The sequence below is a fragment of the Anoplopoma fimbria genome, chromosome 21 (assembly GCF_027596085.1).
Source record: "Anoplopoma fimbria isolate UVic2021 breed Golden Eagle Sablefish chromosome 21, Afim_UVic_2022, whole genome shotgun sequence".
In the NCBI taxonomy this organism is placed as follows: Eukaryota; Metazoa; Chordata; class Actinopteri; order Perciformes; family Anoplopomatidae; genus Anoplopoma; species Anoplopoma fimbria.
This window is the reverse complement of record NC_072469.1, coordinates 7,927,489-7,954,120: the sequence shown is the minus strand read 5'-3', so window position 1 is coordinate 7,954,120 and position 26,632 is coordinate 7,927,489. Positions and strand designations below refer to the sequence as shown.

The 26,632-nt window shown below is 38.7% G+C and overlaps 3 protein-coding genes across 3 annotated transcripts in view; 2 read left to right on the top strand and 1 right to left on the bottom strand.

Annotated features, from left to right (window-relative positions):
• The first annotated feature begins 38 nt into the window (after nucleotides 1-38).
• nom1 (nucleolar protein with MIF4G domain 1) lies at nucleotides 39-8,030 on the top strand. Its single transcript, XM_054622970.1, has 11 exons — nucleotides 39-1,150; nucleotides 1,248-1,360; nucleotides 2,343-2,538; nucleotides 3,273-3,596; nucleotides 3,762-3,872; nucleotides 4,251-4,421; nucleotides 5,372-5,493; nucleotides 5,654-5,786; nucleotides 6,838-6,969; nucleotides 7,090-7,199; nucleotides 7,779-8,030. Exons 1-11 carry the CDS (start codon nucleotides 215-217, stop codon nucleotides 7,954-7,956), a joined length of 2,526 nt encoding a protein of 841 aa, XP_054478945.1. The 5' UTR covers nucleotides 39-214; the 3' UTR covers nucleotides 7,957-8,030.
• A 2,817-nt stretch (nucleotides 8,031-10,847) lies between these two features.
• Nucleotides 10,848-13,082, bottom strand: mnx1 (motor neuron and pancreas homeobox 1). Its single transcript, XM_054623329.1, has 3 exons — nucleotides 12,599-13,082; nucleotides 11,615-11,775; nucleotides 10,848-11,135 (listed from the first exon to the last, which is right to left on the bottom strand). The coding sequence occupies exons 1-3, from the start codon at nucleotides 13,080-13,082 to the stop codon at nucleotides 10,848-10,850; spliced, it is 933 nt and encodes a 310-aa protein (XP_054479304.1).
• Nucleotides 13,083-18,596: 5,514 nt separating this feature from the next.
• ube3c (ubiquitin protein ligase E3C) overlaps nucleotides 18,597-26,632 on the top strand; it is a 29,819-nt gene continuing 21,783 nt past the window's right edge. Inside the window, exons 1-11 of the mRNA XM_054622800.1 lie at nucleotides 18,597-18,705; nucleotides 19,315-19,425; nucleotides 19,884-19,937; nucleotides 20,175-20,249; nucleotides 21,508-21,654; nucleotides 21,781-21,896; nucleotides 22,000-22,157; nucleotides 22,861-23,014; nucleotides 24,018-24,238; nucleotides 24,379-24,530; nucleotides 25,441-25,628. Coding sequence (XP_054478775.1) covers nucleotides 19,360-19,425; nucleotides 19,884-19,937; nucleotides 20,175-20,249; nucleotides 21,508-21,654; nucleotides 21,781-21,896; nucleotides 22,000-22,157; nucleotides 22,861-23,014; nucleotides 24,018-24,238; nucleotides 24,379-24,530; nucleotides 25,441-25,628 — 1,331 coding nt within the window. The 5' untranslated portion in view covers nucleotides 18,597-18,705; nucleotides 19,315-19,359. The remainder of the gene's footprint in view (nucleotides 18,706-19,314; nucleotides 19,426-19,883; nucleotides 19,938-20,174; nucleotides 20,250-21,507; nucleotides 21,655-21,780; nucleotides 21,897-21,999; nucleotides 22,158-22,860; nucleotides 23,015-24,017; nucleotides 24,239-24,378; nucleotides 24,531-25,440; nucleotides 25,629-26,632) is intronic.

Here is a 26,632-nt window from a genome sequence, read left to right as displayed (position 1 = left end):
AGAAGAACACGCCCCACAATAAAGTACGTCATCACTACGCGCCTGTTCTACAGCGTGCCCTGGAAGGGAATGGTCACGTGTTTGTGGGTCATGTACACAGGGTTCCTCATGGAGATGCATGTGCAAACCGAGGTGTTTGTGTGTGTTAAATAGGAAAGAGTCGATACGTCATTGCAGAAGGTTGAGTTAAGGTTTGTACCTGTCGTTTGTAGAGATGAAGGGGCATTTGAAGCAGAACAGCAAAAAGAAGAAGAGCAATGTTGTGTTACATAAGTGCCTGCTGGCTGTGGATGAGTTTATTAAAAGCAAAAGTGTCACTGAAGAAGGGGAGAATGACCATGGCTTGAGATTTGTGAAAAAGAAAAGCAGGAAGGACCAACGCAAGGAGAAGCGAAAAATGAAGAAAGCCAACATGAAAAGTTATTATGAGGGTAAGAAGATCCTCAGTTTACCCCTCGATGTGGCTGAAAACAAGGGAGTACTAGCTGATGGACAGCAGAAAAAGAAGAAAATGGAGAAAGCAAAGAAAGAAGTGTTGAAAACAAAGTCCAGTAGTGCTACTGCAGAGAAACCAAACGTCTCTAAGACACCACCATCTTCCAAGAAAGGCAAGAAAATCAACACGCTTCAAGAATCGAGAAAGAAGGCCCTTATGGAGGCAAATGAAGACGAGGACAGAGAAATAAAGAAATTAGAGCGATACCTGGGATTAAACAAGAGGAAAAACAAGAAGACTCTCCCTCAGTCCTTTGTGGCGGATGGGCTGGATTACATCCTTGGTGTTCTGGACTCTGGCTCATCGGCTGCGGGGATGTATGAGGATGATGACGATGACATGGACATGGCCAAGGATAAATTTGAAAAACTTGGTGAGAACGACACTCAGCTCACAGATGAGGACGAAGAACCTGGAGATGAGGTGGCGAATGAAGGCAGTGATGAAGATATGGCTTCAGTTGACGATGAAAATGAGGTGGATGATGATGACGATGATGATGATGATGACGATGATGATGATGAAATGGTTGAGGAGAAGGAGGCTGAGCTGGATGAGAGTGATGCAGCTGACTCAGACAATGAAAATGATGGTGAAACAGAGGAAGAAGCAGACACTCGTGAAACAATGAAATCCGGCTCAAATTCAGAAACCGTGAGTTCAGGAAAAAAATCTTTATTATTGTCATAGCATTGACATCTTGTTTGCTGCATAATGGATCTAATTGTAAGATACTTCTTCCAATGTCCAGGTCAACCCTGCATCAGGTAAATACGTGCCGCCTCAATTGAGAGGCGCTGGAGATGAAAAACGCAAAGCTGAGCTCGAAAAACTGAAGAGGACCGTGAAAGGCCTGGTGAACAGGTAACTGTCTAACCAACGCACAGAAACAGAACATTCCCCATCTCACACCAGTGAAACACAACATTGCTGAATACAGTAAATGACAGTACACTCAGGGGTTTGGCTGGTATGACGAGTAGCTCATATGAGTGACTAGATGCCTAGTGTTAGCAAACACTGATTTGAGATTGCTGTGTCAGTGATGTTACTAAGTCATCTGCTTGCATACACATTTCTCTTATTGTGCTAATTTAACACTTAAGTTTACAAATGTATACATTTTTGCCACTTTTGTCAGCTAAAGTTACGTTTCTTCATTTGAACAATCCTGTGACATTTTTAAAAAGCATTTTCTGTCATTACTTTGATGTCATGAGTATATTAACTGTAGTAAATGCCAAGAAAATGCATTTTTACCAGAGTCACTATCAAAATCCTACCCACTTTTTTTCTATGAAATGTAAGAAGTGTTCTGCTGATGCATCATGCACTTTGGGTAATATAATGTATGAACCAAAAATATATTTTTATCTAGATTTTAGGTTGCCCTGTTAGAAAATCCTGGTCATATAAAACCTGCAAGTCTGCCTTCGTCTTAAAGAAACCCATCACTAGTCTCCAAACGTGTGAAAAGTTGCCATTTCCCCCAGAAGCTCAGCTGGGTCCTGCTTTGTAATATACAGTTGATATACAGTAATAAACATTTATTACTGATATACAGTAGTAAATGTTTGTTGAATGGAGAATATAGATTATTATCATTATTACGTTTTTTGTTTGTGTTTTTATTAACCTTTCGTGAAATCTTAAAATTGCTGGTATAGCCTCAAGAACAGTCCAGAATTGACCCTTTTAGATATGAATGCATTTGTCCAACAAAAAAACCAAACACTGTATGGATTATTTTTGGTCAATATTAGTCACAATATTGCCTGAATTCTGAGCTGGGTCTTTTGTTCGCTCTGTTAACCGTGTTAATACATCCATTTTCTAACTTCTTCAGGCTGAGTGAGCCCAACATGGCGTCCATCAGTGGTCAGCTGGAGGAGCTGTACATGAGCTGCAGCAGGAAGGACATGAATGACACCCTGACGGAGGTGCTACTAGCAGCCTGCGTCACCCCGTCCCTGATGCCTGACAGACTTCTGATGGAGCACATCCTGCTGGTCAGCATCCTCCATCACGCCGTCGGGTTAGAGGTAAACATAACCCTTTAATTCATTCTTGGATGGATCCTGATTAAACAGGTTTGGAGATCTTCATTTCACCGTCTCATCCACTGATAAGAGTGACAGCAGGTGTCGGGCAGCTTTTGGTTTTATCAGCCTGAGTGTAAGAAACCGTAACCACTGACCTGAGAACGGACATCAGCTCTTGGATTATTCATTAACTGCTTCCACACAACTCCACTAAGAGATAATGCTCTTTTAATGAATTGGAAAGTGATATCTAACACCTTGGATGCTTTTGTTTAAGGTGTAATAGTATTGTTGTCTCTGTTTTGACTTTCCATCTTGTAAATGACCCCAAACTGGATCATCAGTAAAATTAGCCAGAGTCAACAGATGCCTTTCAACGTAGTTTGAGGGATTATTAACAAGATACATTTTTTTGTTGTTTTTTTACACCCACCATTTCTGTCAGTTATGACACTAACTTGATTAGTGTAATGTGGGATCCAAGAACATCCATTAGATTGAACATTGACTTTTGTTTATTCTGTGTGTTATAGAGTTTAACGTTGCAATAAGAAATCCTTATTTATATATTTGATTTGTTCTTTAACTCAAACTGTGTCGTTTGTCTAACATGTGTGATGCTGTTATATTGACCCATTATTTATCATACGTCATCACCACAGATATTAACGTACATAACTCCAATTATAACACAAATCACAAGTTTATAATATTTCCATTTGATGATTTTCCAGGTGGGAGCCAATTTTCTGGAGACGGTCGTGCGAAAGTTTGACGAGTCGTACAAGAACCCAACTGAGAGCAAAGAATGCGACAACCTGGTGTCCATCGTCGGTCACCTCTATAACTTCCAGGTGGTGCATTCTGTCCTGATCTTCGACATCCTAAAACTTTTTGTCGGAGCCTTCACAGAGAAGGACATTGAACTAGTTTTGTTATTGCTGAGGAACGTCGGCTTCGCCCTGAGGAAGGACGACGCTCTGGCTCTCAAGGAGCTCATCTCTGAGGGCCAACGCAAGGCCTGCGACACGGGGTCCAAGTTTCAGGATCAGACCAGGGTAAGGCAAACGGAAGTACCTCTCTCTTTAATTACCTCTCATTTACAAGGCATCGTTAATCACATAGAATGTTCTGGTGTTGGCTGGAGCAATTTTTTTATTTGACCTCTCAATTATTTTCAAATTTTGGATCTAACATTAGTTTATATGAACACATGATCTCAGGTGCGTTTCATGCTGGAAACCATGATGGCTTTGAAGAACAATGATATGCGGAAGATCCCAGGCTACGATCCTGAGCCTATGGAGAAACTGAGGAAGCTGCAGAGGACGCTGGTGGGTGATTTAGACAACATGACTTATTTGTTTTAAATATCATTATTTCACTACATTAGTGAAGACCAATTTAGATTTTTATTATTTGGCTTAAAGGCAGTGGTATTATTCCTCATACTGAACATTGTTATTGTGTTCTTATAGGATGTTATGTTCATGGTAGCTTCCTCTTGTACCACCAGGTGGCCCTAGAGTCACACATTTACAGACCCAAAGTCCAGAGTGTTAGGGATGCTTTCATCATCACCATTCATTGTAGCCTTTTTAACAGTTGTCTACTTCAGGATTGCTGATTTGCTGTCCTTCTTTGATGTTGTTTAACTGCCGTTTGCCTCCTTAGTGCACTTTTGGCTAATCTTAGGTAAATGTGTTACTCAGATCCAGCGGCGTGCAGGAGGCACTGACCTGAAACTGAGGGTGTCTCTGGACAATCTCCTGGCTGCAGAGCAAGTGGGCCGCTGGTGGATCGTCGGCTCCTCGTGGAGCGGAGCGCCCATGATCGGCGAACAAGCGAACAAGACCTCAAAACAGAAATCTGCTGAAGGACAGGTAGAGTACTGGAAGCACAGGAGATAGTAGTCCCAGTGCAGATCTGCATGGGTGCTGGGCATCTTTTGATGTAAAAAGGTTGCCATGTCAGGGAAAACATATACTGAACTGATCATGTCCCGTTTTGTCTGTGTTGCAGCATTTATAGTATCTGCGGTATTATATTGGATTTATTCAATTTCTGATTTAACTAATTTATCTTATTATACAATTTTTAAATTTAAAATGAACGGTACATTTTTTGCATTTGTTGGTGCATCATCAGTAGTATTTTAATGCTTAAGAAGACGGACAGTATTTCCTTTATTAGTCAATGCAAATTGGTGGGTGTAAGGTCAGGATCTCAAACCAACATACAGTACCAGTCAAACGTTTGGACACACCTTCTCATTCAACTACTTTGAAGAATGTAAAATATAAAACATATTCTGGTTTGTTGAGCATTTGTTTGTTTGCCACATAATTCCATATGTGTTCCTTCATAGTTTGGATGTCTTCAATATTAATCTACAATGTAAAAAAAATAAAGAAAAACCATTGAATGAGAAGGTGTGTCCAAACTTTTGACTGGTACTGTACTTAAAAATATCAAAAATAAACTAGTTTACTCGTTTAAATTTGTAATCTTGTTTACTTATTCCTTGAACACATACATCAACATTTTGCCAAATGTAAACTATTTTATTTACACTTTTTTCAGTTCTTGTACTGTTGCCTGTATTTGGACATTTGTGGAGATTGTAGCAAAACTTTAAAATATTTTTTTTAATGAGGTATTAACATTGTTATAGTGTTGATACAAATGCTCTAGAATAATGTCAGCACAAGCATTGAAAAATTCAAAATGATATCCAGGGTTTAGTCAGAATTATTCAGTAATAGCCGCACTTTGATAAGTGTATTTGGCCATTTTTAACTTTACTGTTCTCATTTTCTTTTAATCATTTCAGTTTAGTGCCAAAGTCTTGGAGCTGGCTAGGAAACAGAGGATGAACACTGAGGTCAGAAGAAACATCTTCTGTGTGATAATGACCAGTGAAGATTACATGGATGCATTTCAGAAACTGCTCAGGTTTGTTATCACTCACCTCCACAGTTTGTCTCCATGTTAAGTTGATTAACCAAAGACAGACAGAGGGAAACATTACATGCTTATTTAAGCTGTGTTTCATGTCAAAGCAGCTCAGCTGTAAGGGTGATGTTATAAAGTCTTTTATTTGCTCCGTGTGAAGGATGGGCCTGAAGGACAAGCAGGAGAGGGAGATTGTTCACGTTCTGATGGACTGCTGTCTGCAGGAGAAAACCTTCAACGCCTATTACGCTGTACTGGGAGAGAAATTCTGCTCCCAAGATCGCCGCTTTCAGGTACTCAGCTGGTAGAAACAAACACTTTAACGACTGAGAATAGAAAGTAAAACTACTCTCACTTACACAGAACACAGAACCCTGCAAATAAACAGACCCTGTTCTAAATCTCTCTTATCAACAACAACGTCATCAATGAACTTGCCCCAGTTCCACAAAAGCTTAATGGGCTCCAACCACATCTACAATCAGATTGGTACATACAATCACCAGTCATTCTCACAGACAATGGTTTGATACGTAAACACATGATATTGTAATCTCATGAGCAGTAAATAGGGGGGAAAAAACACCATCTCATTTCTTCTTCCTTACTAATTAGCAGGAACTGTACCTAAATTAATTGTATCTATATAAAAGCTGAACCTATGCAAATGCATTTTATTTTAATAATGTGTTTAATATGCTAATAACTTTGTGGGACAAATCAATAGTTTAGTTTATAAAGGATAATAAAAATGACGGAAAGTTCCAAATACAATTTCCTAAAGCCCAGGCTGATGATATTAAATTGCGAGTTTTGTCCGACCACATAAGACAAGGAGAAGCAGCCAAATCCTCTCTCTCTCCCTCTCTCTTACTATACATGTCATGATGAGAAAATATAAAAGAGTTGCATTTAAGGTTGAATTACCGGCTGGATGTGTGTGACCACCCAGTCTCTTAAACTGCCCGTGACCTGCGTCGTGTGGCCTGTAGTTCACCTCTGCAGTGTGGGAGCCTCTCACACCTCTCACCTCTGATATTATTTGACTTAAACTGTGACTACAAACAATGGGGGTGAGACCACACTTCCTACTTTGCTGCCAGGTAGGCCGTGGGTCCATATCAGAGACTGATGACCATTGTCCTCATCAAAGAGCTTGAACCAGAGCTGGTGGGAATGTTTGCTTTTCACATGTAAACTGGATCCGGAGGAGAGGATGGACTATGCAGAGCTGGAGTCTGTTCTTTATACTTTCTCTTCCTTTTTTTGGGGGGGGGAAATAATCAGTGTCTCATTCAGTGCAGTTATGAAAGCTTTCAATTTGATGTTCTTTATTCTCCCAAGATGACTTTCCAGTTCAGCCTGTGGGACAAGTTCAGGGAGCTGTCCAACCTTCAAAGCAGCACCTTTAACAACTTGGTTCAGCTAGTAACCCACTTCCTTCAGAAGAAGTGCCTTTCACTCTCCATACTCAAAGTAAGTGACACGTTGTGTGTGTAAGTTTGTACTATATCACATTTATATATTTGATGTTGTAAATTGATTTAAATCTTAAAAACCTATTCACCAGATTTCCCTCTTTGTTTTTCTGTGTAGGTAATAGAGTTTGGTGAACTAGATAAATCCACAGTGCGCTTCTTGCGTCAGGTGCTCACCAAACTGCTAAAAGACATGGAGCCTGAAGACCTCGCCAGCATCTTTGGAAGGTGAGCCTGTACATATACTTACTTCTTAGAGGTTAGGAGATTTAAACATTTTGAATTAATGCAAAATAAGAACTGGGAAAACAAAACTAGCAACTCTGCAATGACGCTTTTTTAGGAACAGCCGTGATTTGAGCTTAATGCTGTGCATCAGCATGCTAACATGCTCGCAAAGACGATTCTAACATGATGATGTTTGGCAAGCATAATGTTTATCATGTTCAGCATTTTAGTTTAGTGTTTTCACATGCTAACGTTTTGTAATCAGAAATAAACACAGCTAAACGTACAGTTGAGACTGATGGATAAGTTTTGCGGTTTTGGTTATAAACGTATCGGACTGTATTTGACCTCATGTTGATCTTAGATGAAGAGTCAGAGGAAGACGGAGTCAGATAGATTCATCCTCTGGAAACCATGAATGTTTGTCCACATTTTCTTGGCAATCCATTCAATAGATATTTCAGTTTCGATCAAATATTAACCTCTCTTTGCCCGCATCTTGTCAAACTACTCCTCTGTACTGCTTCGCACCGTGTGAACACCTCACATCAATGTCCTTCATTGTTTCCCATCCACCAGGATTTCAGGAATTCCCAAGCTAGGAATGCTGCGAGAGGGCTTGAAGCTGTTCATCAGCCACTTTCTGCTGAAGAATGCCCAGTCACAGGGACCAGCTGAGCAAGCAGCGACGCTGTCAGAGCGCGCTCAGGTCGCCACCAAAGCTATGGAGGCCAAAGAGGCCAAGCTCAAACTGTAAAACACGTACACACACACACACACACACACACACACACACACACACACACACACACACACACACACACACACACACACCAGAAACCCGACAGACGTACGTTACCGAACGTTGGAACAGAAGAAGACTTTGTCTCTTAACACAAAGAACACACACCTACAGTTTTTCTTCAAAGAAGAATAAATATGTTTTTGAAATTAAATTAATGTTTTTGCTATGTAGAGTCCTTGTACATAATTGTTACCATGAAGATTTTTAAATCTGGAAGATACTGATGCCTTTAGGCAACATCAGTCTTCAGACTATGTTTATTATTTTAATATTGGTTCAGCTTTATTATTCTGCAATAAATAACACCATATTGTGCTTTATGACAATTTGTTAGCGATACCTTGGAAATTTTATAAAATCCATAATGGTTCTTGTGTATTCAGAATGTCGCAATTTGAAAAGCATCAGTCATAAACGCCTCAATAATCACTGATATTTTACCTAAAGCTTTGACTCCTTTTGTAGAGAGAAATAAACCTTATTCTCTAACAACAGCTCTAATTTCTTCTTCTTCTTCTTCCATTCCTTAATCTTCTTCATCTGAGATCGCTCTTGTGGAGGCAGATCACAGCAAGAGTTAATATTGTTGAGTTCGTACACCTGGAGCTATTCTTCTGGGCTTTACTAAGTCTATTTGCTCTTACGCAAAATAAAGCACATAATATTAAAGTCTTTCTCAGCCGTAAATGCAACTGATTAATGTATATTTGTATGTTGTTCTCCTTTTATATTGATATTTCCACTCGGCTTGCTGGGAGTGTGACACAAACGGGAGCGGTGAGAACAGAGAGGGACGGTGGTGTCGTTCGTTCTGTTTACACACCCTGATGAAATGACCCAGGGGCCTTAAATCTAGCCTATATTCTGTTTGCTCGCTGACAACGGTATCTGCCCGCGTGGTTAGCATAGCAGAGTCATTCTGTTACATTTGATACTTGCGCCTATTAATTAGCTCCATTGGTGCGGCCTGTATCAATCTGAGGCTGGAGAGCGGCCTGAGGTCAGGAACGGGCCACCAAGGTCAACCAGCGGAAATGTCCTTCACTTGTCCACAAAGCACACTGTAACCTAAGAGATATTTTAATTACATGTAATACTCAAGACAGTGACAAAATACACTTCCGTCTTGAGTAGCGGTGTTTTTATTTGAGAAGTGATGGAGACTACTAGGAGAAAAACTTGAGAATGTGTCAGTTAGAAGGTGGAGATAGTGGGATCAATAGGCCCACTGTGCAGTTTCTCTGGTGATTGTCTGCAGCTGTGAGCCGACGACTCTCCCGTCAGCTTTACCTGTTGTATTCTATTCGGGTTTGACCCTGAGCTGAACTTTGATTTACTCAGCTAAAGCAAACAGCTGAAGATAACCAACAGATCGCTCAGTAATCCCGTTGCAAATGGCACATAATCAGTCAAACCCTGCTGTAGTCTAACACTAATGACTGCGGGAACAATGCTAACAAGTATAGGACCATATTGTTGACTGTGTTTTCTGTAAACTAACCGATGCATAGTGTAAACAATGTACAGATGAGTTATTAAACCAGACCTATAGCTCGGTCACATTGGTCATCAAATACGTCAAAATAAAAGACTAGGCGGAAAGATCAAATTAGATATTGACATATTAGTTAATAAGACACCCTAAATAAATACGTGCTTGTTTAGGTAGGAAAAGTAGGCTGATGGGATGTTTTGTATCCATTTGAGGAAGTCCACTCTTATTTTTCTTGAGCCTATGCAAATTACAAACAGTATGTTTTATTTTTATAATTCCTTATTGTTGCATTATTTTTGGTACAAGAATGTCTGGTGATCTAATTCAATGTAAAAAAATAAAAATAAACAGTATGTCTATATATCTAGGCTATAGGACTGGTAAGAAAGTAGTGGAATATTATTTAAATTGGATTTACCAAGTATAAAAACACATTTAAAATATTTTTTCTTTATGCTAAATAAGTTTAAAATGATTCCAGCCCTTAAAATAGTGCCTGAGCAGCCAGGTTGTCGCTCAACAAGCCATTTAAGAGGTTTTTTATTAACGCGAGCCCATTGCTAGTGTGGTGTGAAATGTTTCCTCCGTCTGACTGCCTGCTCGCTGTTTGCTCTCACTGCACGTTTGCACAGATCCGACAGCGCTATTAACAGTGATTCCCATGACCCGAGCTGTCAGAGCAAGGAGCAAAAACACTGAAACACTGCAAGCAAATCGTAAATCTAAAAGTTTTTTTGTTTTTTTTCTTTAAAAAAGACTTGCTCCAAAATATCAACTGAGTTTTTTTTTTTTTTTATAAAACCATTTTTATTTCACATTTTTTTGCACCAAGAGAGAAGCTAAACAATAATTTAGCATGCACGGGGATGACCATTTTATAAATACAGTATAGAAAAATAAACATAACATTTTTTCTTTTTTTTTTATCAGCGTGATATGACACATTACGGAACACCAAAAAAAAAAAAAGAACAGTATAAGGTCAAAATAAGACAAATAACTGCGGGCTATTCGCTGTAGTGATAATTATATGGTATTACTGACTAACTATTGCAGGAGGGGAAAGATTGCAAAGTCCTGAGTCAGTTTACAGCGTTTTGCATTTGTCCCATGCAACATGTCCCGGTTCCCCTATAGAGTGCTGAATGATGCTCCTATGATAAACTCCTGCTTTATTGCTCGTTTAAGACAGGAAAATAATCTATTCTTGACCCTAAATTTAATTTTTTTTCATGAAGAAAAAAAATGTTGGATTACATGCATTTTTATAGCAAAAAAAAAAAAAAATCCCCCCCCCTTCCACAGTCCTTTACAAATGAAGATCACCTCCTTTCGCCCCTCTCCAGCTTCAGGGCTGCGGACTGGTGTCGCTGGTGTGATTCCTCTCGTCGTCTGAAGAGCAGTCTGACGAGTTGTAAAGGAAATTGTCGCCCTCGTCGTCGTCACTGTCTCTAAAGTCTCTTATTCTGCCGTTTTTTGAGTCTGTCTTGCTCTTATAGTCCGACTGTTCGAGTCCGTCAGATTTGTCCTGGCCGCCCTTGTTGCCTTTCTGCTTCTCGGCCTCCTGGGCGGCCTGCTCTTTGGCCTTCTTACTCCTCTTCCACTTCATGCGTCTGTTCTGGAACCAGATTTTAACCTGAGGAAAAAAGAAAATAATTCACTTTGAGTGGTTTTTAACAGGAGGCTACCTGTGCGTAACTATGCGTAAAGATTGCGTAAAGGTCACCAATACACCTGCCATTGACCACTAGAGCGACGTTTCCATTAACCTAGACTAAAACATTATTTTGTTTAAAAAAAAAATGAACTGTATGAGCTTACTGCCAATTTCCAATATCAAATTGGAACAATAGGAGTGAAAATTACATCTGGACAAAGTGAAAAAAAAAAAAAAAAAGAGTGAGGATGCATCGTTCTCAAGAGGAAGAGATTTCATCATCATTTCTCAGTTATTTTCTGGAAAATAAACCAATTTTTTAAAATAACGTTTTGTACCTTTTTCCAAAAAAACATTTAATTATTTAAACAGGGAATCTAAAATGGTTTTAAAAAAAATAAATAAAAAAAAAAAAAAAAAATAAATAAAAAAAAAGTCATCGCTGTAAGAAATATTACCTGAGTTTCTGTCAGCATGAGGGACGTGGCCACTTCAAAGCGCTTTGGTCGTGACAGGTACTTATTCAGTTTGAATTGATGTTCCAGCTCCAGCAGCTGCTGACTTGTGAATGCAGTTCTTGGTCTTCTGCACTTGCCAAGCAAGTTAGACTGAGCCTGAGCTGCAACAAAGAAGAAGAAAAACCATCAACAACATATACTTAAAAAAAGTTTTTTCATTAAAACCAGGCATAAAATATAACTAAATTAAGAGATGAATGTGCATGACGAACCAACTATCTTATGGCTGATTATAAAATATTAAAATACTCTATTATTGTAAAGGGTACTTGTGCAAAACTGACAGCCCTCTGCTGTTATGGTGTAATAAAATATAATTGTATATGTGCTCCCTGCTTAAGCAACAAGTCGTCCGTCCACTTATGAATATCTCCATAGAGAAGTTATTTGCCACTCCGTTTTGAACAAATCTGTTAAAACGAGTAGAGACAAAAAGGCAGTATCTGGTGAGCAAATAGCATGTCGACTGTGGGTTTCACACACCTCTGCTACTTTCCCACTGTCCATTATCTGTCCATTTTAGTTCCTCCTAGAAAAGCCATCACTCTACAGCCTCTTCATTCAGAAGATCATAATAATATGTGAGGGAAATAGTGCGCCATAAATATAAAAAAAAAAACGACTTTATGTTTAAGAAAAATACGAATTTCATGCCTTCTATATCAGAGGTTTTAGCACAGTAATGTAATCTGTCTTCAAGCAGGATCATTTCATTTTTAAATATATATTTAATCATATTTATTAGCAAAACTTTAACAAATAAAGCAGACTTTTGGGGGTGCCATTGCACATGTTAGGATCAACCTGGGTCATAACCAATACATAACCAAATAAGCATCTATTATTATTATTATTATATGATTTATTTGGAATAGGAAAAAAACCAAAAATGCCAGAACATTCTCTTATGAAACAGCTACTTACAATTAAAGTCAGACATTTTGGGCAGCATCATCCCGGCGGTGGAGACCCGGAGCCAGTGGTCCAGCTGGAAGGTGCTGGCTGTCAGTTTGATGGGATCACTGTGGTGATGATGGGAGCCGTGTGGGTAGGAGTAGGACAGGGCAGGGTGTTGGCCTGCCAGCGCCGCTGCGGAGTAGGTGTACATGGGATGGCCGTAGAGAGCCTGCGCGGGGATCCCTGCGGTACTCTGGGGATGTAATCCAAGCATGCTGTGTGGACTGTTGAGGAAACCCGGTTTTGGAATCAGCCCACAGCTGGAAATCCTCGGCGGAGATGGCGTCTCGTTGCGTAAAGACTCGGCGCTGGTCAGCTCCTGGGCCGACACACTTCCAGAAGACTGGATGGAGGAGGACAGGGAAGTCACCAGAGCCAGCGGAGAGGTCTGCACTTTGGGGGAATCGACTGCTAAAAGCGCGTCAATGCGAAAGTTTTTAGATTTCTCCATCTTGGCTCCCCTCGGTGCGCGTCTTGGTCGCTTCTGCTAAGGAGGAGAAGTCAGTGCCGGTTTTCCCACCTCTCAAAAGTTATGATGTGGTCCGGAGTGTGAGAGAGGAGCTCGGTGTGACACTTGGTGCCTGTTACAAGGAGCCGATTGGTGCAGCCGTCTGCAGGGGGCGGTCCCAGACGGCACAACGCCTCTCCCCTTTTATAGGTATTGCTATTACAGGAAAATGACGCAAATGTTTAAAATGAACCTCAAGTTTTTTTGATCAATTGTTAATGGATGTTGTTTTTGTGGGTCTATGAAGTGGAAAAAGGTGTCAAGGTGACTAAAGGAGGACTTTATTCGGGGTGTGATCACAGGAGACATGCAGTGTGAGGTACATTTTGGGGGGGGTTGGCTCACTGTATACATCAACAATTTTACCAAGGTCACAGGAACAGGTGTAGTAATATTAGATTAAACATCGGCAGCCACAAGCACTCTAAATTGTCCATCATATTAAAAAAATGTCATACAGAAATTCTAAAAAATAAATTATACAATATTGTTTTTTCTTGATTTAAAAAAAAAAAAAAAAAATAAATAAAGATGCCAAGGGGTCCAGATAATTTCCCTTATTTTATTTTTTTTACCATAAGCCCAAAATTGCATTGAATTTAAACATGATGGTGGCACTTGGAGCTTTCATGGCATACTGAGGTTAGGAGATGGTTCAACAATATTTTGTTCAACTCCAAACAGTGAAAATTGAAAATATTTCTCTTTTTTTTTTTATTAATAACAAATAAGAAATAGAAAAATGGTAGTCCAGTCCAAAACAGGTTGGATGTAAAACTTGAATTTTCAGTCCTAACGTGTAAGGTGATGTGCCAGGTTATCAGGCTGCTTATTGAATTTAGATGGCAAATAATATAAATAAAGTAGTCTGTTTAAAAGAATGAAAGCATGCGCAAAAAAGTGAACATCTTGAGCCGAAGCACCTCCTGAGGCCAACAGGGAAATTTCAGTAAAAGCCCTCCTGCTGTCGCTCTGCAGGCCTGCTCTAATGGAGCTGTACGACCAAATTGATTAGGTTGAACCCTCTCTGCTTCCAACGTGATATATCAGCAAGCTGAGTTGTTTTTAGACTTGTGCCTTACATTCAAATCAGATTCTCTCGAATAAGCTTTACGTTTTTGCCCCTGTATATGAAAATAATGTTATTTTTCTTTTTTTATATCACAATGCAAGCAACTGGATTCTCTTATTCCCAGAAAAACTAACAGTAGGAGTTAAAATAAGTCAAATTCACGCACAATCATGGAGAGACGAGCAGCAAAAAATAAAATAAAATGTAGTAATTGAAAGAAGTGAAGTGTGATGAGGAGAGAGATGTAGATAATAGGCCCGTGGCTCCGGGTGACTTCGGTCTAATAAGCCACTTAAAGTTAATGGAAGAGGAGGTCAAAATGAGAATTATTGACACCCGGTTGCCCTTAACCTGTCTTCCAATAAAGCTGATTAGTTTTTTGTCAATGCATCAGCTAACCGCACTCCGGGGACGTTTATTTGCTCGGGGGAAATCAACAAGTCACCGGGTAGTTTTCAGGTAAAGGATCGCCGTTTAATTGTGGACCTTGATGATCATGACCAATTACAGAATGATAACCGGGAGATTGATGTGGGAAGGAAAAAAAATAGAAAGAGAAGAATGGAAACACAGAGAGTGAAATCACTAATAATCCTTTGCAACTAAACGTTCAAACTTCTTTTTTTTTTGTGGGAAAATGGTACAAATGCTGATTTATATAGTCATATATATATATATCAGATGCTCCAGTTTTGGCACAAATTGTCCTAAATGTTTTATGATATAAGCTTTTTTCATTTATTTATTTACAACATATGTATTCATGGCCATTTTTATTTGACCTTTCTAAATTATAATGATCAAAAAAAAAAATCCGAATTTGGACAAATAAGAGGGTTTGATGGTACGTGGCATATTGGTATTCAAATTGTTGTGATATTTTAAAGGGCTACATAAACATCTCCACCTCCTGAACAGTCAGAAACGAGTGTTATTGTGCAGTTCTCTCGTCATTTAAACGCGTTTCTATCCTCCTCCTGTATGGTTATTATAACAGCTGGACTCTTGATCGCAGCGCGGGTTTAATTTCATTAAGGGGTCCGCATGAATATTTCTATTAAAGCAGCGGTGAAATATGGAGCCATTTAGTATTGGCCTTCGCCGATCACCAAGATTTATCGCCCCTTTTCATCACATCTAAGGGAGAGAAAATTAATAAGCCACCCAAGATGGAACCGGACCCTAAAACCCTGGTCTTTCCTGAAAGCTGTTAATCTGCACTGTAATTACCTTTACAATTAACTAAAATACAAATCAAAGTGACAAATCGGGATAGCTTATATATTAATTACCTTCGGCAAATGTGTTCATTATGAAAAGGCAATTTAAAGGGACCTGCACTGTCTCTTTTAATGTCATAAATAGGTTCGGTTAAATTGGCACAAATGGTCTTCTTTCTGTGAAATGTGTAAAAGTGCTTTTAAAAACATTTGTGGTTCATAATCTTTTTTTTTTTTTTTGTTCAATCTTACATCCCATGGGGTGCATCATTTCTGTCCTAATATTAATGTCAATATGAGATAATTACAGCAAAGAGAGATACTTATTTCTCTGACAGAAACATCTTAATCCCAAACTCTTTATGAAATTCGATATTCTGGTTAATTTGTCTCAGACGTGTCATCAATACACTTTGAATGCAGAGTATACTTGCGTTGCCTTCAACATGTGAGCCTACACAATTATATATGGGCCTCGGCCCTATCAGAGCTTATTGATGAGACCATTTGCCTCATGCTCATGCCTTTAAAACCTTTTTAGTAATTTAGCCAATAAAAAGCCTGATTATATAAGTCATCAGTTTGTTGACAAAAAGAGTAAGGTGTGCAATCTTACTACAACTACTACTACTACCACTACTACTACTACAACTACTACTACTACTATTATTATTAACAATAATACTATATGTATCCCATTATATATGGCTACAATATGTAAATCAGTATCAAACCTAATTTAAAGCACTTCATTAGTGTATAGAAATTAAACTGAAGCCCACTCGAAAAATACAAAAATGAGTAAATTATTAAATTATAAATGTCAGTCATATATGTATTGAAACCCATTATTGCACTCTTCTTTTATAGGAGTGGAAGCTTCTGGTTGACTTGACGATTATACCCTCATTTTTGGGAGCTGCAGAAAGGATCTTTGACCTTTCTGCAGCTCACTGTTTTATCAAAATTCTCACCATGAATGCAACCTGGCAGACATTATTGATTGGACTTATTTTTGATTCTGCAGAAGCTAATGCACCAACATGGTCAAGTAACACTGTTAAGCATTTGTTTAACTTGTAGCGCACTTTTAAGTTTTCACATTTTTTTTGACTTTGCCAGAAAGTTCTTGATTTATAGTGGTGGTGTTGCATTGGACAGTGTTGTTTTGAAAACAATATAATATTAAGTCCATTCTATTTAAATGCATGAGAGGTTGAGCTTTCTTGTTGTGCATTCTATTAGATTCCATTTTATTATATTTCACACCAATAGCTGTGAAAACTGGTAAAGAATTACAAAGCAATGCATTTTCCTGGCCAATCAGATCTTTGAAGACACAGAAATACCTCTTCTACTACTACTGCTAATAAAAATCCTCATATCATGTATTATAATCTTCATGTGTAATATGTTTATACTTGTCAGAGCAAATGTTCTTGAAAATCAAGAAAGAGCAAATAAACAACACAGATCAGTAAAACACAAAAGTAAAAAAATAAATAAAATAAATTACCATGACAACATTACAGCATTACAACATAATGATAATTTCGTTATTCACAAAATATGACAAAAAAGGCCTTATAATACTTCTACTGACTCTGCCAGAACCTTCCAAAAACTCCAATTTTGTGCAGACTCATAAGAGGTCAAACGTTCAGAGAAATAACTTAATCAAGATAAACATACAACTAAGAGAATTTAAAACTAGGGGGCCTTGCTGTAAAAATCCTATTGTACATATTAAAGCATGTTTTAAATCATAGGGCATTCTAAACATAACTGTGATAGACTTTATTTGATATGAACTGTGTGTGACCAGCGTGTTGTTGGCTGGAGATGCCATTTCCTCTAGTTATGTATAAGGTACACTGTAATTGGTCCAAGGACTGAGCCCTGTGGTACACCACATGTGATTTAGGACTGTGAAAAGATGAACACATCCACATAAGTAGTACAAATATCAAACCCAGTGCATTGAAGAAAAACTTAACCTCATATGAACCATAGAAGAATAACAGCAGTGAACAGTTATAAATTAAAATTCAGTTTAACCTATAAACCAGAGTTCCCATGAGATCATCTTAAGAAGCATTTTTGGAGCAATTTACATGTGGGTTTGTGGACAGAATCAGTTTTTGGCCCCAGGCGGGCATTGTTGTTTTGGCTGTAATTTGACTGGTTTAGTTCTCTGCATTTCAAAAAGTAAATCAGCTCTAATAATGAACACATCAAGGAATGTAATTACGTTGAGATTTTCTTTTTTTTTTGTTCATGTTTGCTAAAGTTTTATGAGACATTTGAAAATGAAATGTTGGTTTGACCAACATGGAATTGAAGTCCTTGAAGTTCTCACAGAATTGGAAATTTGAACATATACAGTTCCATGACAACCAAGCAAACCCCATCTGGCCCTGGTGAGATTGTTTGTTAACTTCCTTTTATTTTTGTATTCATGTACTGTTTTTTCAGCTGTGTATGGGTCCTATGTTACATAATATTGTGCCATTAAAAGATGACCATGATTACCAACCTCCCATCAAATATGTTGGATTGAACCCCAGAATAGAAATGATCAGGCTCACTAATAAACAGTCCATCCATTCACTCATTTTCTATGCATTTGTCCATAACCAACTTTAAGATAAGATAAGATAAGATAAGATAAAATAAGATAATCCTTTATTAGTCCCGCAGCGGGGAAATTTACAGGATTACAGCAGCATAGATATAGTGCAAACAAGAGACATAGTAGAAAAAACAAGTATTTTAAATAAGTAAGTAAGAAAAATAAAAAATCCACAATAACTAAAAAAAAATCTTATAAATACAGACAGAATAATTATAGTTATAGTGTTGCACAGTGTATTTGTATTGCACAGATGTATTAGTGGTCTACTGGGAATGCATACAGAGCTTTGAGCAGCTATTGTGTTAAATTACACCACCAAGCATCTGTGTGATTATGTAAACACAGAAAAATACAATAAAATAAACGCTTTCCTTCTTTAAATGTAGACTCACAGAACATTCTCCATACATCTAGGTGAGAGGCGGGGCTTAAGCCGCTCGGGCAAACTGGCAGGAATTCTGTCCAATCAGCGCCTTCGAATTCCCGGAACCGGAAACAGGTATGTGGTCTGCTCTCTGTGTTGTGTTGATTTCTAGAGAGAGAGAGAGCAGGAAAAGAAGACTTGTCGTTTTTGGATTAACCTTAACTGCCTTCTCAGACATTGTCCCCCGTTTTCACAGCATAATTCAAAAGTCAAAGGTAAACGATTCTAATTATCAGATGAGTTTCCTGTAATCTGAGAGGAATATGAGAGGAGAGGAATACTCCCCCCCCCGTAAAGTTAGCCTGCTAGCCGCTCTGCTAGCTAGCTAGCCGCATTGCTAACGCTGACAAAATCCAAGTTTCTCACAAATGTATGAATCAGTACTGCGACACATGCTCAATAAACTGTTCGTTACGTGCTCTCCCCGTCGCTGCTTGGGGTCAGGTGACATAAACAGCCTCATTTAGCTCCTGACAGCTGCTGAGTCATGAGCTAAGTTAACCGGCTAGCTAACTATTGTTGCAGCTGTCAGCCGGATAAGCTAGCTGAAGTTCACCTTCCGTGTTGTGGGTTTAAAAGTGGCCAACATGTTCGTTCATGACTGTTTTTAGTTTGTCACATGCATGAAGAAAACGGTAAACTTAATCACTGAATGAATAGATTAATTTAATTGCTGTTAAAATGGAAGCAAGTTTTGTTTCCTTTTTATGTCTTTGTGTCAGTGTTGGCTCTACCTGTAGGGGTTATATATATATATCTATATATATATATATATATATATATATATATATATATAATGATGGTTGTTTCGTTTTCTCTTTCAGAAATTCGTGGCAACCTCTGAGTCAGTCAATGGGAAAAATCTAACAATGTTTAGCTTTGAGGGAGATTTCAAGACAAGACCCAAGGTTTCACTTGGAGGAGCAAGTAAAAAGGTAAGTGTCATTTCACTTTCCCTCAGGGGAAGGTGGAGTGAAATGAATCGGTTACAACACAGTGGAAACATACATTACATCACATTACATTACATTACAGTCATTTAGCAGACGCTTTTATCCAAAGCGACTTACACTAAGTGTATTCAACATAGGTATTCAAGAGAACTACAAGTCACCAGAAGTCATAAGTGCATCTCCTTTCTTAAACAAGCATCTAAGAGCATAAACCAGAGCAAAAGTACAGTGCAGAAACAAACTAATACGAATAGAATAAGTGCAACAAACTAATATGAATACAATAAGTGGAAGGCTCAAGGTAGTACTTCTTGAAGAGGTGGGCTTGACCATGGCCTATAGGGTGTTAGTCCAATATCTCACATATCTGTGCTTAGCAATTGTCATGAAACATGTTATTGTTTGAAGTGTTTTCAGGGTTTGTCGTTTTGTTTTTTCAGGAGGAGAAAGCTTCTCTGCTGCACCGCACTCAAGAAGAAAGGCGAAAAAGAGAGGTAACTAAGTTTGTGTAGTGCATAAATGACAAGATTCGTGTGTATGTTCTTTGTTTATTTAAAGAATGTATTGATGTTGAGTGTACAATAACAAATCAGTTTTGCTTCTGTCAATTTAAGTTAAATGCATGCAGCCCATAAGAGTAATATTTAAGTACCAAGATGGTATGGTATTAACCTATTTGAGTGTCATGGTCAATGATTGTGTGTTCTAAGGTATGTGCTTTTATTACTTAGGATGAAAGAAAACGACTGAAGAATGCCATTATCATCCAGTCCTACATACGTGGCTACCAAGACTTGAAAAGACAGGTAAGTCTGCAAGCACTAGATAGACCTCTTTTATAAGGTTTCATATAATACCGTAAGAATAAAATATTCAGTTTTGGAATCAGAAATGTTGGCTGTATCATGAGAGCAAATGTAGGAAGAAGGAAAACCCCAATCTGTAGTACTGGTTAGTGTAAATAACTAACATAATGGGGTTGGCTGTTAACCACTGAGTATTGTGAGCCTTAACATCTGTGAGATGTGCCCACTTTATAACTTCCAATGACATTGCCACTGGGTTGCAAATCGCATACATTTTCTCTTTACTTTTAGGTCATACTACACCTGACCTTACAAAGTACCTGCTGTTGTATGCAGTATGCATTCAATTGGGACATACTACTTTGTCGTAACAGTGCAACTTGAACTCTGACCCTCCTGCACATATATCTGATGTGCAGAGGAATGTGGATCAAATAATCAGAAAAGCATGCTGGCTTGCATACTGCAAAATGCAACCGGATGATTTTATTTTTGCATTAGCATTCGCTAGTTTTGGGACATACTTAATCCTTTTTCTGGCACACTAAATATAATGGTAGTTGGGTATTGAAACGCACAGTGTGTATCAGCTCTCGCACATGAAACCCTAAATATGCAGGTGGCTTATGAGCGGTGCTGCCTGTCTCATGATCTTGAAGATGATTTTGGCACTGGGTGCCCAAATATCAAACCTTGGGAGTCTGATGATAAACCATTACATTGTCATGTGGTGAATTTTTTTTTTGTGCTGCCTATGAATACAGTTTGCTTGACAGTAAGGATTTGCCAAATGTGTTTAATTAGTTCATTTATCAGCACTCCGCTGGTTACCATTAACACAAATTCAACGCTCATAACTTGACCCTAACAGAAGCCTGTGTGTTCGTAAAGCAGATAAGGGACATCATGACTTGACGATCGATTACTGTCTTGGCTTGAAGGATAAAAATGGGAGCCAGAATTTGACATGTTCTATAATCAGAGTCAGATAGAGACACTACTTTTTCCTGCTTATTTGTAAAAACTTTTTGGTGTGATATCTTTTAAGACATGGTTCTATTTATTTATTTATCTGTTGAACCATTGAAAATATGAACTCTAGCTGACTATCCCAACCAGAAAGTTGATGAAATTGTTGAACCATTTTGTTTACACATAGTTAACTTTACTGTAAATGTGTAGTGTTTGTGATATTAATCAAACAAGTCCGGGCAAACAAAGCATTTGCAGTGTGTGACCTTTAAACATTTTTTTCCAGTATGCCATCCAGAGGGCCAGGTTTGACGAGTGTGTCGGCCAGACGCAGGGAGGGGGAGCTCCTCGTGTCTTGGACGGTTCTGTTCTTTGCCTCTTATCAAGACAACTCATATTTTTCTACAGACAGAGTGTGGATGCACATCGATTGGTGAGAATTAAATATATTATTGAGGTTCTTCAATTGCAAGTATATTGATTGCTTCACATATTACATTATAGACAGTGAGGACTAATGTACATCTTATAAATTGTGTCTGTTTGTGTGTTCATAAAGATATGGTTGTGCCAGAACCTGGTGAAACACAACAGTCAGTTTGTGAAACTGTTGGTGGGCCCACAAAGACAGACATGTTTGTTTCAGATCAAGAGGATCTTAGGCTTCTGCTGCAGGTACAGTACTTAAAAAAAAACAATGGTGGATTCATATATTTAGCTGCTTGATGCTTCAACATGATATATACAATCTCACTTGTCCCCCTTTTTGTCTCCCCAGACTCTTACAGAACTGCAAGGATGACAGTTTAAATGTGACGGTTCCCATGCGGATGCTAGAAATATTTTCTTCAGAGAAAACCTATCTTCCTGTTATTCCAGATGCTAACTATGTAGCTTCATTACTAGAGCAGATTTTGCACTATATGGTACAGACAGGTAAGTCATAAAAATCTGCATTGACACTACTGTCTTGGCTTTTATTTAGGACAAAAACAGTGACCTTATTCCAGCCTCTGTAGCACAGATAAAAATAAACTGTTTAAGGCCTGATTGTCAAACATTAAGGGTTGTAGAAATGGTAAATGTGTGTCAACATCAATTTGTCTGAAGTGTGTTTGACTATTTTTATCTGCACACGGGCAGTTCTTGCTCTGACTGGCACCTGAGTATATACACTGCTGTGCACAAGTCAATGACTCATTTCAAGAGTATTGTTTTGAAATGATTCATTCTTGTCAACACAAAGAATGTTGTTTAATTTGTTGGCGCTATGTCAACTGCAGTCAGATGTCTTTGAAGCATAATTAACGATACAAACTGGCTAGCCCCATGTTTACAAATAAAATATACATACTGTTGCAGGTTATCCCTGCATCTCCTTTTACATTCTCAGCATATAAAGACTTTTTCATTTTTTTCACAGTTTCATTTGGTGTATCACAGAGAAAAGTATAATTGGCTGTCCTTTGACCACTTTCAATTGTTACAGAAATCCTACACTTGTTTCTGCAAACAGGAACATTTTCTGCATATTATGTTTATGTAAAATGTGTAATTATATTAGTAGATGTTTTATAAAATGAACTGGTGTCTTAACATTCTTTGTGAATCTTTATATCACTTTGTTCTTTCTCTCCAGGATACTACCGGTCGCTGTATATTCTTGTGAATCACAGGCTCCCTTCCAGTCTGGAGTACAGTGACGCTCCTTCTATTCCTATGGCAAGCACACTGTTGGAGCACATCCTCAAACCTCTGCACTTTACCTACTCCTCCTGCACAACAGGCGCAAGGTACAGCACAAGACTCAACTGTAACTGTCGGATCAGGGTGTTAAGACAGATAGTGGCAGGAACTTTTTGCTAGGCAGTGTGCAAAAGTTTTTTATTGTAACAGCCCAAATAATTGTTTTTTAATGAATTAGTATCTGAAGTGTTCATTCATTGGTCACCCTTACTAAGTTCTCCACCAAAAACTAATTTGAATGCTATTTATATTCGCTTATTTAGAGGTAATTTCACATTGAACCAAATTAAACATAAACATAACTATCAACACTGACAGATGATACATCTTCTGATGAGGTGTCCATGAGCAAAGGTCTTTTGGTTAGTAACTTGTACAGTGCCGCACAGCTGACCTTGTTGTATGACCTTCCTCAGGAAGAGGCGAAAAAGCAGTTTCCCCTTTTGACCATTCATAGAGTATCACATAATAAGGTGATAATAATTTAATGATGGACTTAAATGTAACGATATTGTCCCAAATTGCTGCCTTTTGAGTACAGAGAAAAGACAACGGCATTATAACAGGAAAGGAAAATCTGTGTCCCTTGTGAATTCTTTAGAAATCATCCATTAAACTGATCAGACAAACTCCAGGTTTTTTTTGGTCCCCTCTAGTCAGAGACCAATTTACAACGAGCCATAAAAGGCCCACACATTCACTCCCTCGCCAGAGAGCAGAATATCAAGCTGTTTGCCCTCAGTTTCAGACATTCTTAATAACAAACGACAGGCGACTTCTTTTCTTCTTTGAAGAAAAGAAAGGCGGGAGTGAGAGAAACTTGTGTACACACCGACTCTAACAGCTAATTATCTCACTTGGCCCACCAGATGTGTGTGACTGGGCCACACAAAGCAGCTCTGTTTGGAGACACAATATTGGAGCACTCACACAGCAGAAAGAGCAGGGTGATGTTACAACACCCTATTATCTTAGCTGATTTATTTATAAACCTACAGTATTTTGCTTCATGTAATTAATTTACTTGTCTAATGTTTTGTCGTCTTACAGGCAGTTTGTATTCACCGCCTTTACCGAGGAGTTAATCTCTCCACCGTTCACCGAGCAGATCTTTCACTTCTTTATCCCGGCTCTGTCGGACGTCTGTCTCTCGTTCCCATTCGAGGCCTTCCTGAGCTCCCTCCAGGCCACCATCAGCAACTCCTCAGCAGCACAGAGCCAGGCACCCTGGCTGTTTTACTTTGTCCTCTCTGCAGGGGAGAACTGTCTAGGTGGGTAGCACAGTTTATGTGTGCACACAGGTCAATGTTTGTACTGCACAGCCCATATATATGGTTCATGTGAAGTATAAACTCTGATTGATGGAGATGAAGAAAGGAAATAACAGTATTGGTGATGTGTGTGTTGGCAGCCTCTCTATCAGAGGAGGGTCTCCTGCTTTACCTCCGGGCTCTGCAGACGCTACTGCCGCTGCTGCCCGTGTCGGAGAGCACCAGCAGGCCTGAAGTTACGAGCGATTCAGAGGACGACGATGACGCTGGCATCCATCCAGCACCCAAGCAGGTATGTTACATGCTTTACACACGGACATATATGTACACACAAAATGGTTATTGATTTCAAAGATTAGAAGCAATATTAGATTTGTAGACAAGCGGGTTCCATGCAGTAAGTTAAGCATTCTAAGCCTTTGGCAGGAAAAAGTTTAGATTTTAGAATCCGTAAAGGAAAACATGAAAAGTCAAATCAGTGCATCGCTTTTGTGATGTCATTGATGTCCACTGCTGATGTGGTTCCACCACGACAGCAGCTGCATCAGGATCAGCCTTCAAAACTCAACTTGTACAATTACAAACATCCCCGGAAGAGCCAATTAAAATAATTTATTTAGATAATTAATTAAACCAATTTATATTACAATTTCTATCCTCAAAAGCCAAACGAGGATAGCTAATTTTGGTATTGTTTTGACATGAATATTGTACCGGAATAACTTGGCATGTTTATTACGGTTGGACGATTAATCCAATTTTCGTTTTCAACGATAATGAAGATAAGATAATTCCATTTCTGCAATGATGCTCTCATTATTGTCTTGTGTTTCAAATGTAGCGCACCCCTTTAATTTACAGCTGTTTTATATGGATACGAAAGTCGTCCCATTCTTTTATATTTGAGTACTTTTACCAATGTGGATGAATATAACAAATGTATAAGTGTTAAGGTAATTACAATTAAAGGACATCTCAAACACCCCAAAGAATATAATCTGTATGGGTAAAGATATTGTCTGGGTTGACAATTTTAATTGTTACATATTCACTAAAAAGCTGATTGACCCAAATAAAAGATTGATGGTTTTGACCATCAGAAATACTAATATTAATTAACCACAATGCTATGATAAACTAAAATGTGATTTTCTTATTTTTTTTACTCCTTCCAACCCACATTTGTTTCCCTCTCTAATCAGGACGACAGCAGAATCTCTGTGCAGCTGATCACAGAGGAGTGCGTCCACAAACTGGACACTAAGCATCAGACTAACGCGCTGTTGAACCTGGTGTGGAGGGACTCGGCCAGCGAGGAGGTTTTCACCATGATGGCGTCCATCTGTCACACACTCATGGTTCAGCATCGCCTCATGGTGCCAAAAGTCAGGTACAAATACACAAACCCCATTGTTACTTTATAATGTAAATAAGAAGAAAAACTTCATCTAGTATATGCATGAAAAATAGCAGATTATAGGCATACTTTTGGTGTTTTAAAATTTTGTAAATTTAACCGAGGTGCATCCCACAGTCCATCAGGTGTTTCTGAATCAAACCATGAAAACAAATGCAAGGCCTTTTTTATTTTTTTTATTTTTTTTATTTCATATCATAACATTTTACACGTTTTGTCGAGATTGGCCGTGCGTTCACAGAGCTTGTTTGCACACCTACCTGATTGAGAGGAAAACTGTGTCTTTATGTGTTTTCCGCGCTGTAAGCAGTAATATAAATAACGGTGAAGTGAGGCAGGCGGTTATCAGTGGTCCGCACCCACTGGCATTTACAACCGGCAAAGGAAGCAGGGATGTCAGGAAAGCTGTCAGTTCTGGATGAGGGCAATTACCCCTTCTCAGGTTGATTACATTAGAGCCAGGATGTCAGAGGTGGTGTGGGGGGTGGGGGGGTGGATGGTGCATTGACTGATGGGAGGTGATCCAGCCTGAGCTTTGTGGATGGTCAACCTGCTCTAGTTAATTATTAGTGGAGCCAGTTGCTGCTACTTGATTTAAATGTGGTGGTGTTTATGTATAAAGATTCATAACAGGTTTGCGACGCTATCTTACTTCTTTTGAATCCCTAGCATACGTAAAACCAAGCGTAAATGGATGAGCATAAATTTGCTTCCTCAGTAATAAAAGGCCAAACACATGCAGCACGAGTCTAATGGTCAACTAGTACTTTTGAAGTATTGCTTACAAATGGGTGAAGAGATTATAGAGGAATTTCAGCGTTTATCCCCCGTTCCCCTTATTTTTTTACGGCTTCCTCCTTCTCTTCGCTTTTACCATAAATCCTGCCCTTCGTCTTCCATCATTATTGGATATCTGTACAAAATAATTAGCTCACTGAGAAAGATTAATCACTGCGGGAGTGGACGGGATAGCTTTA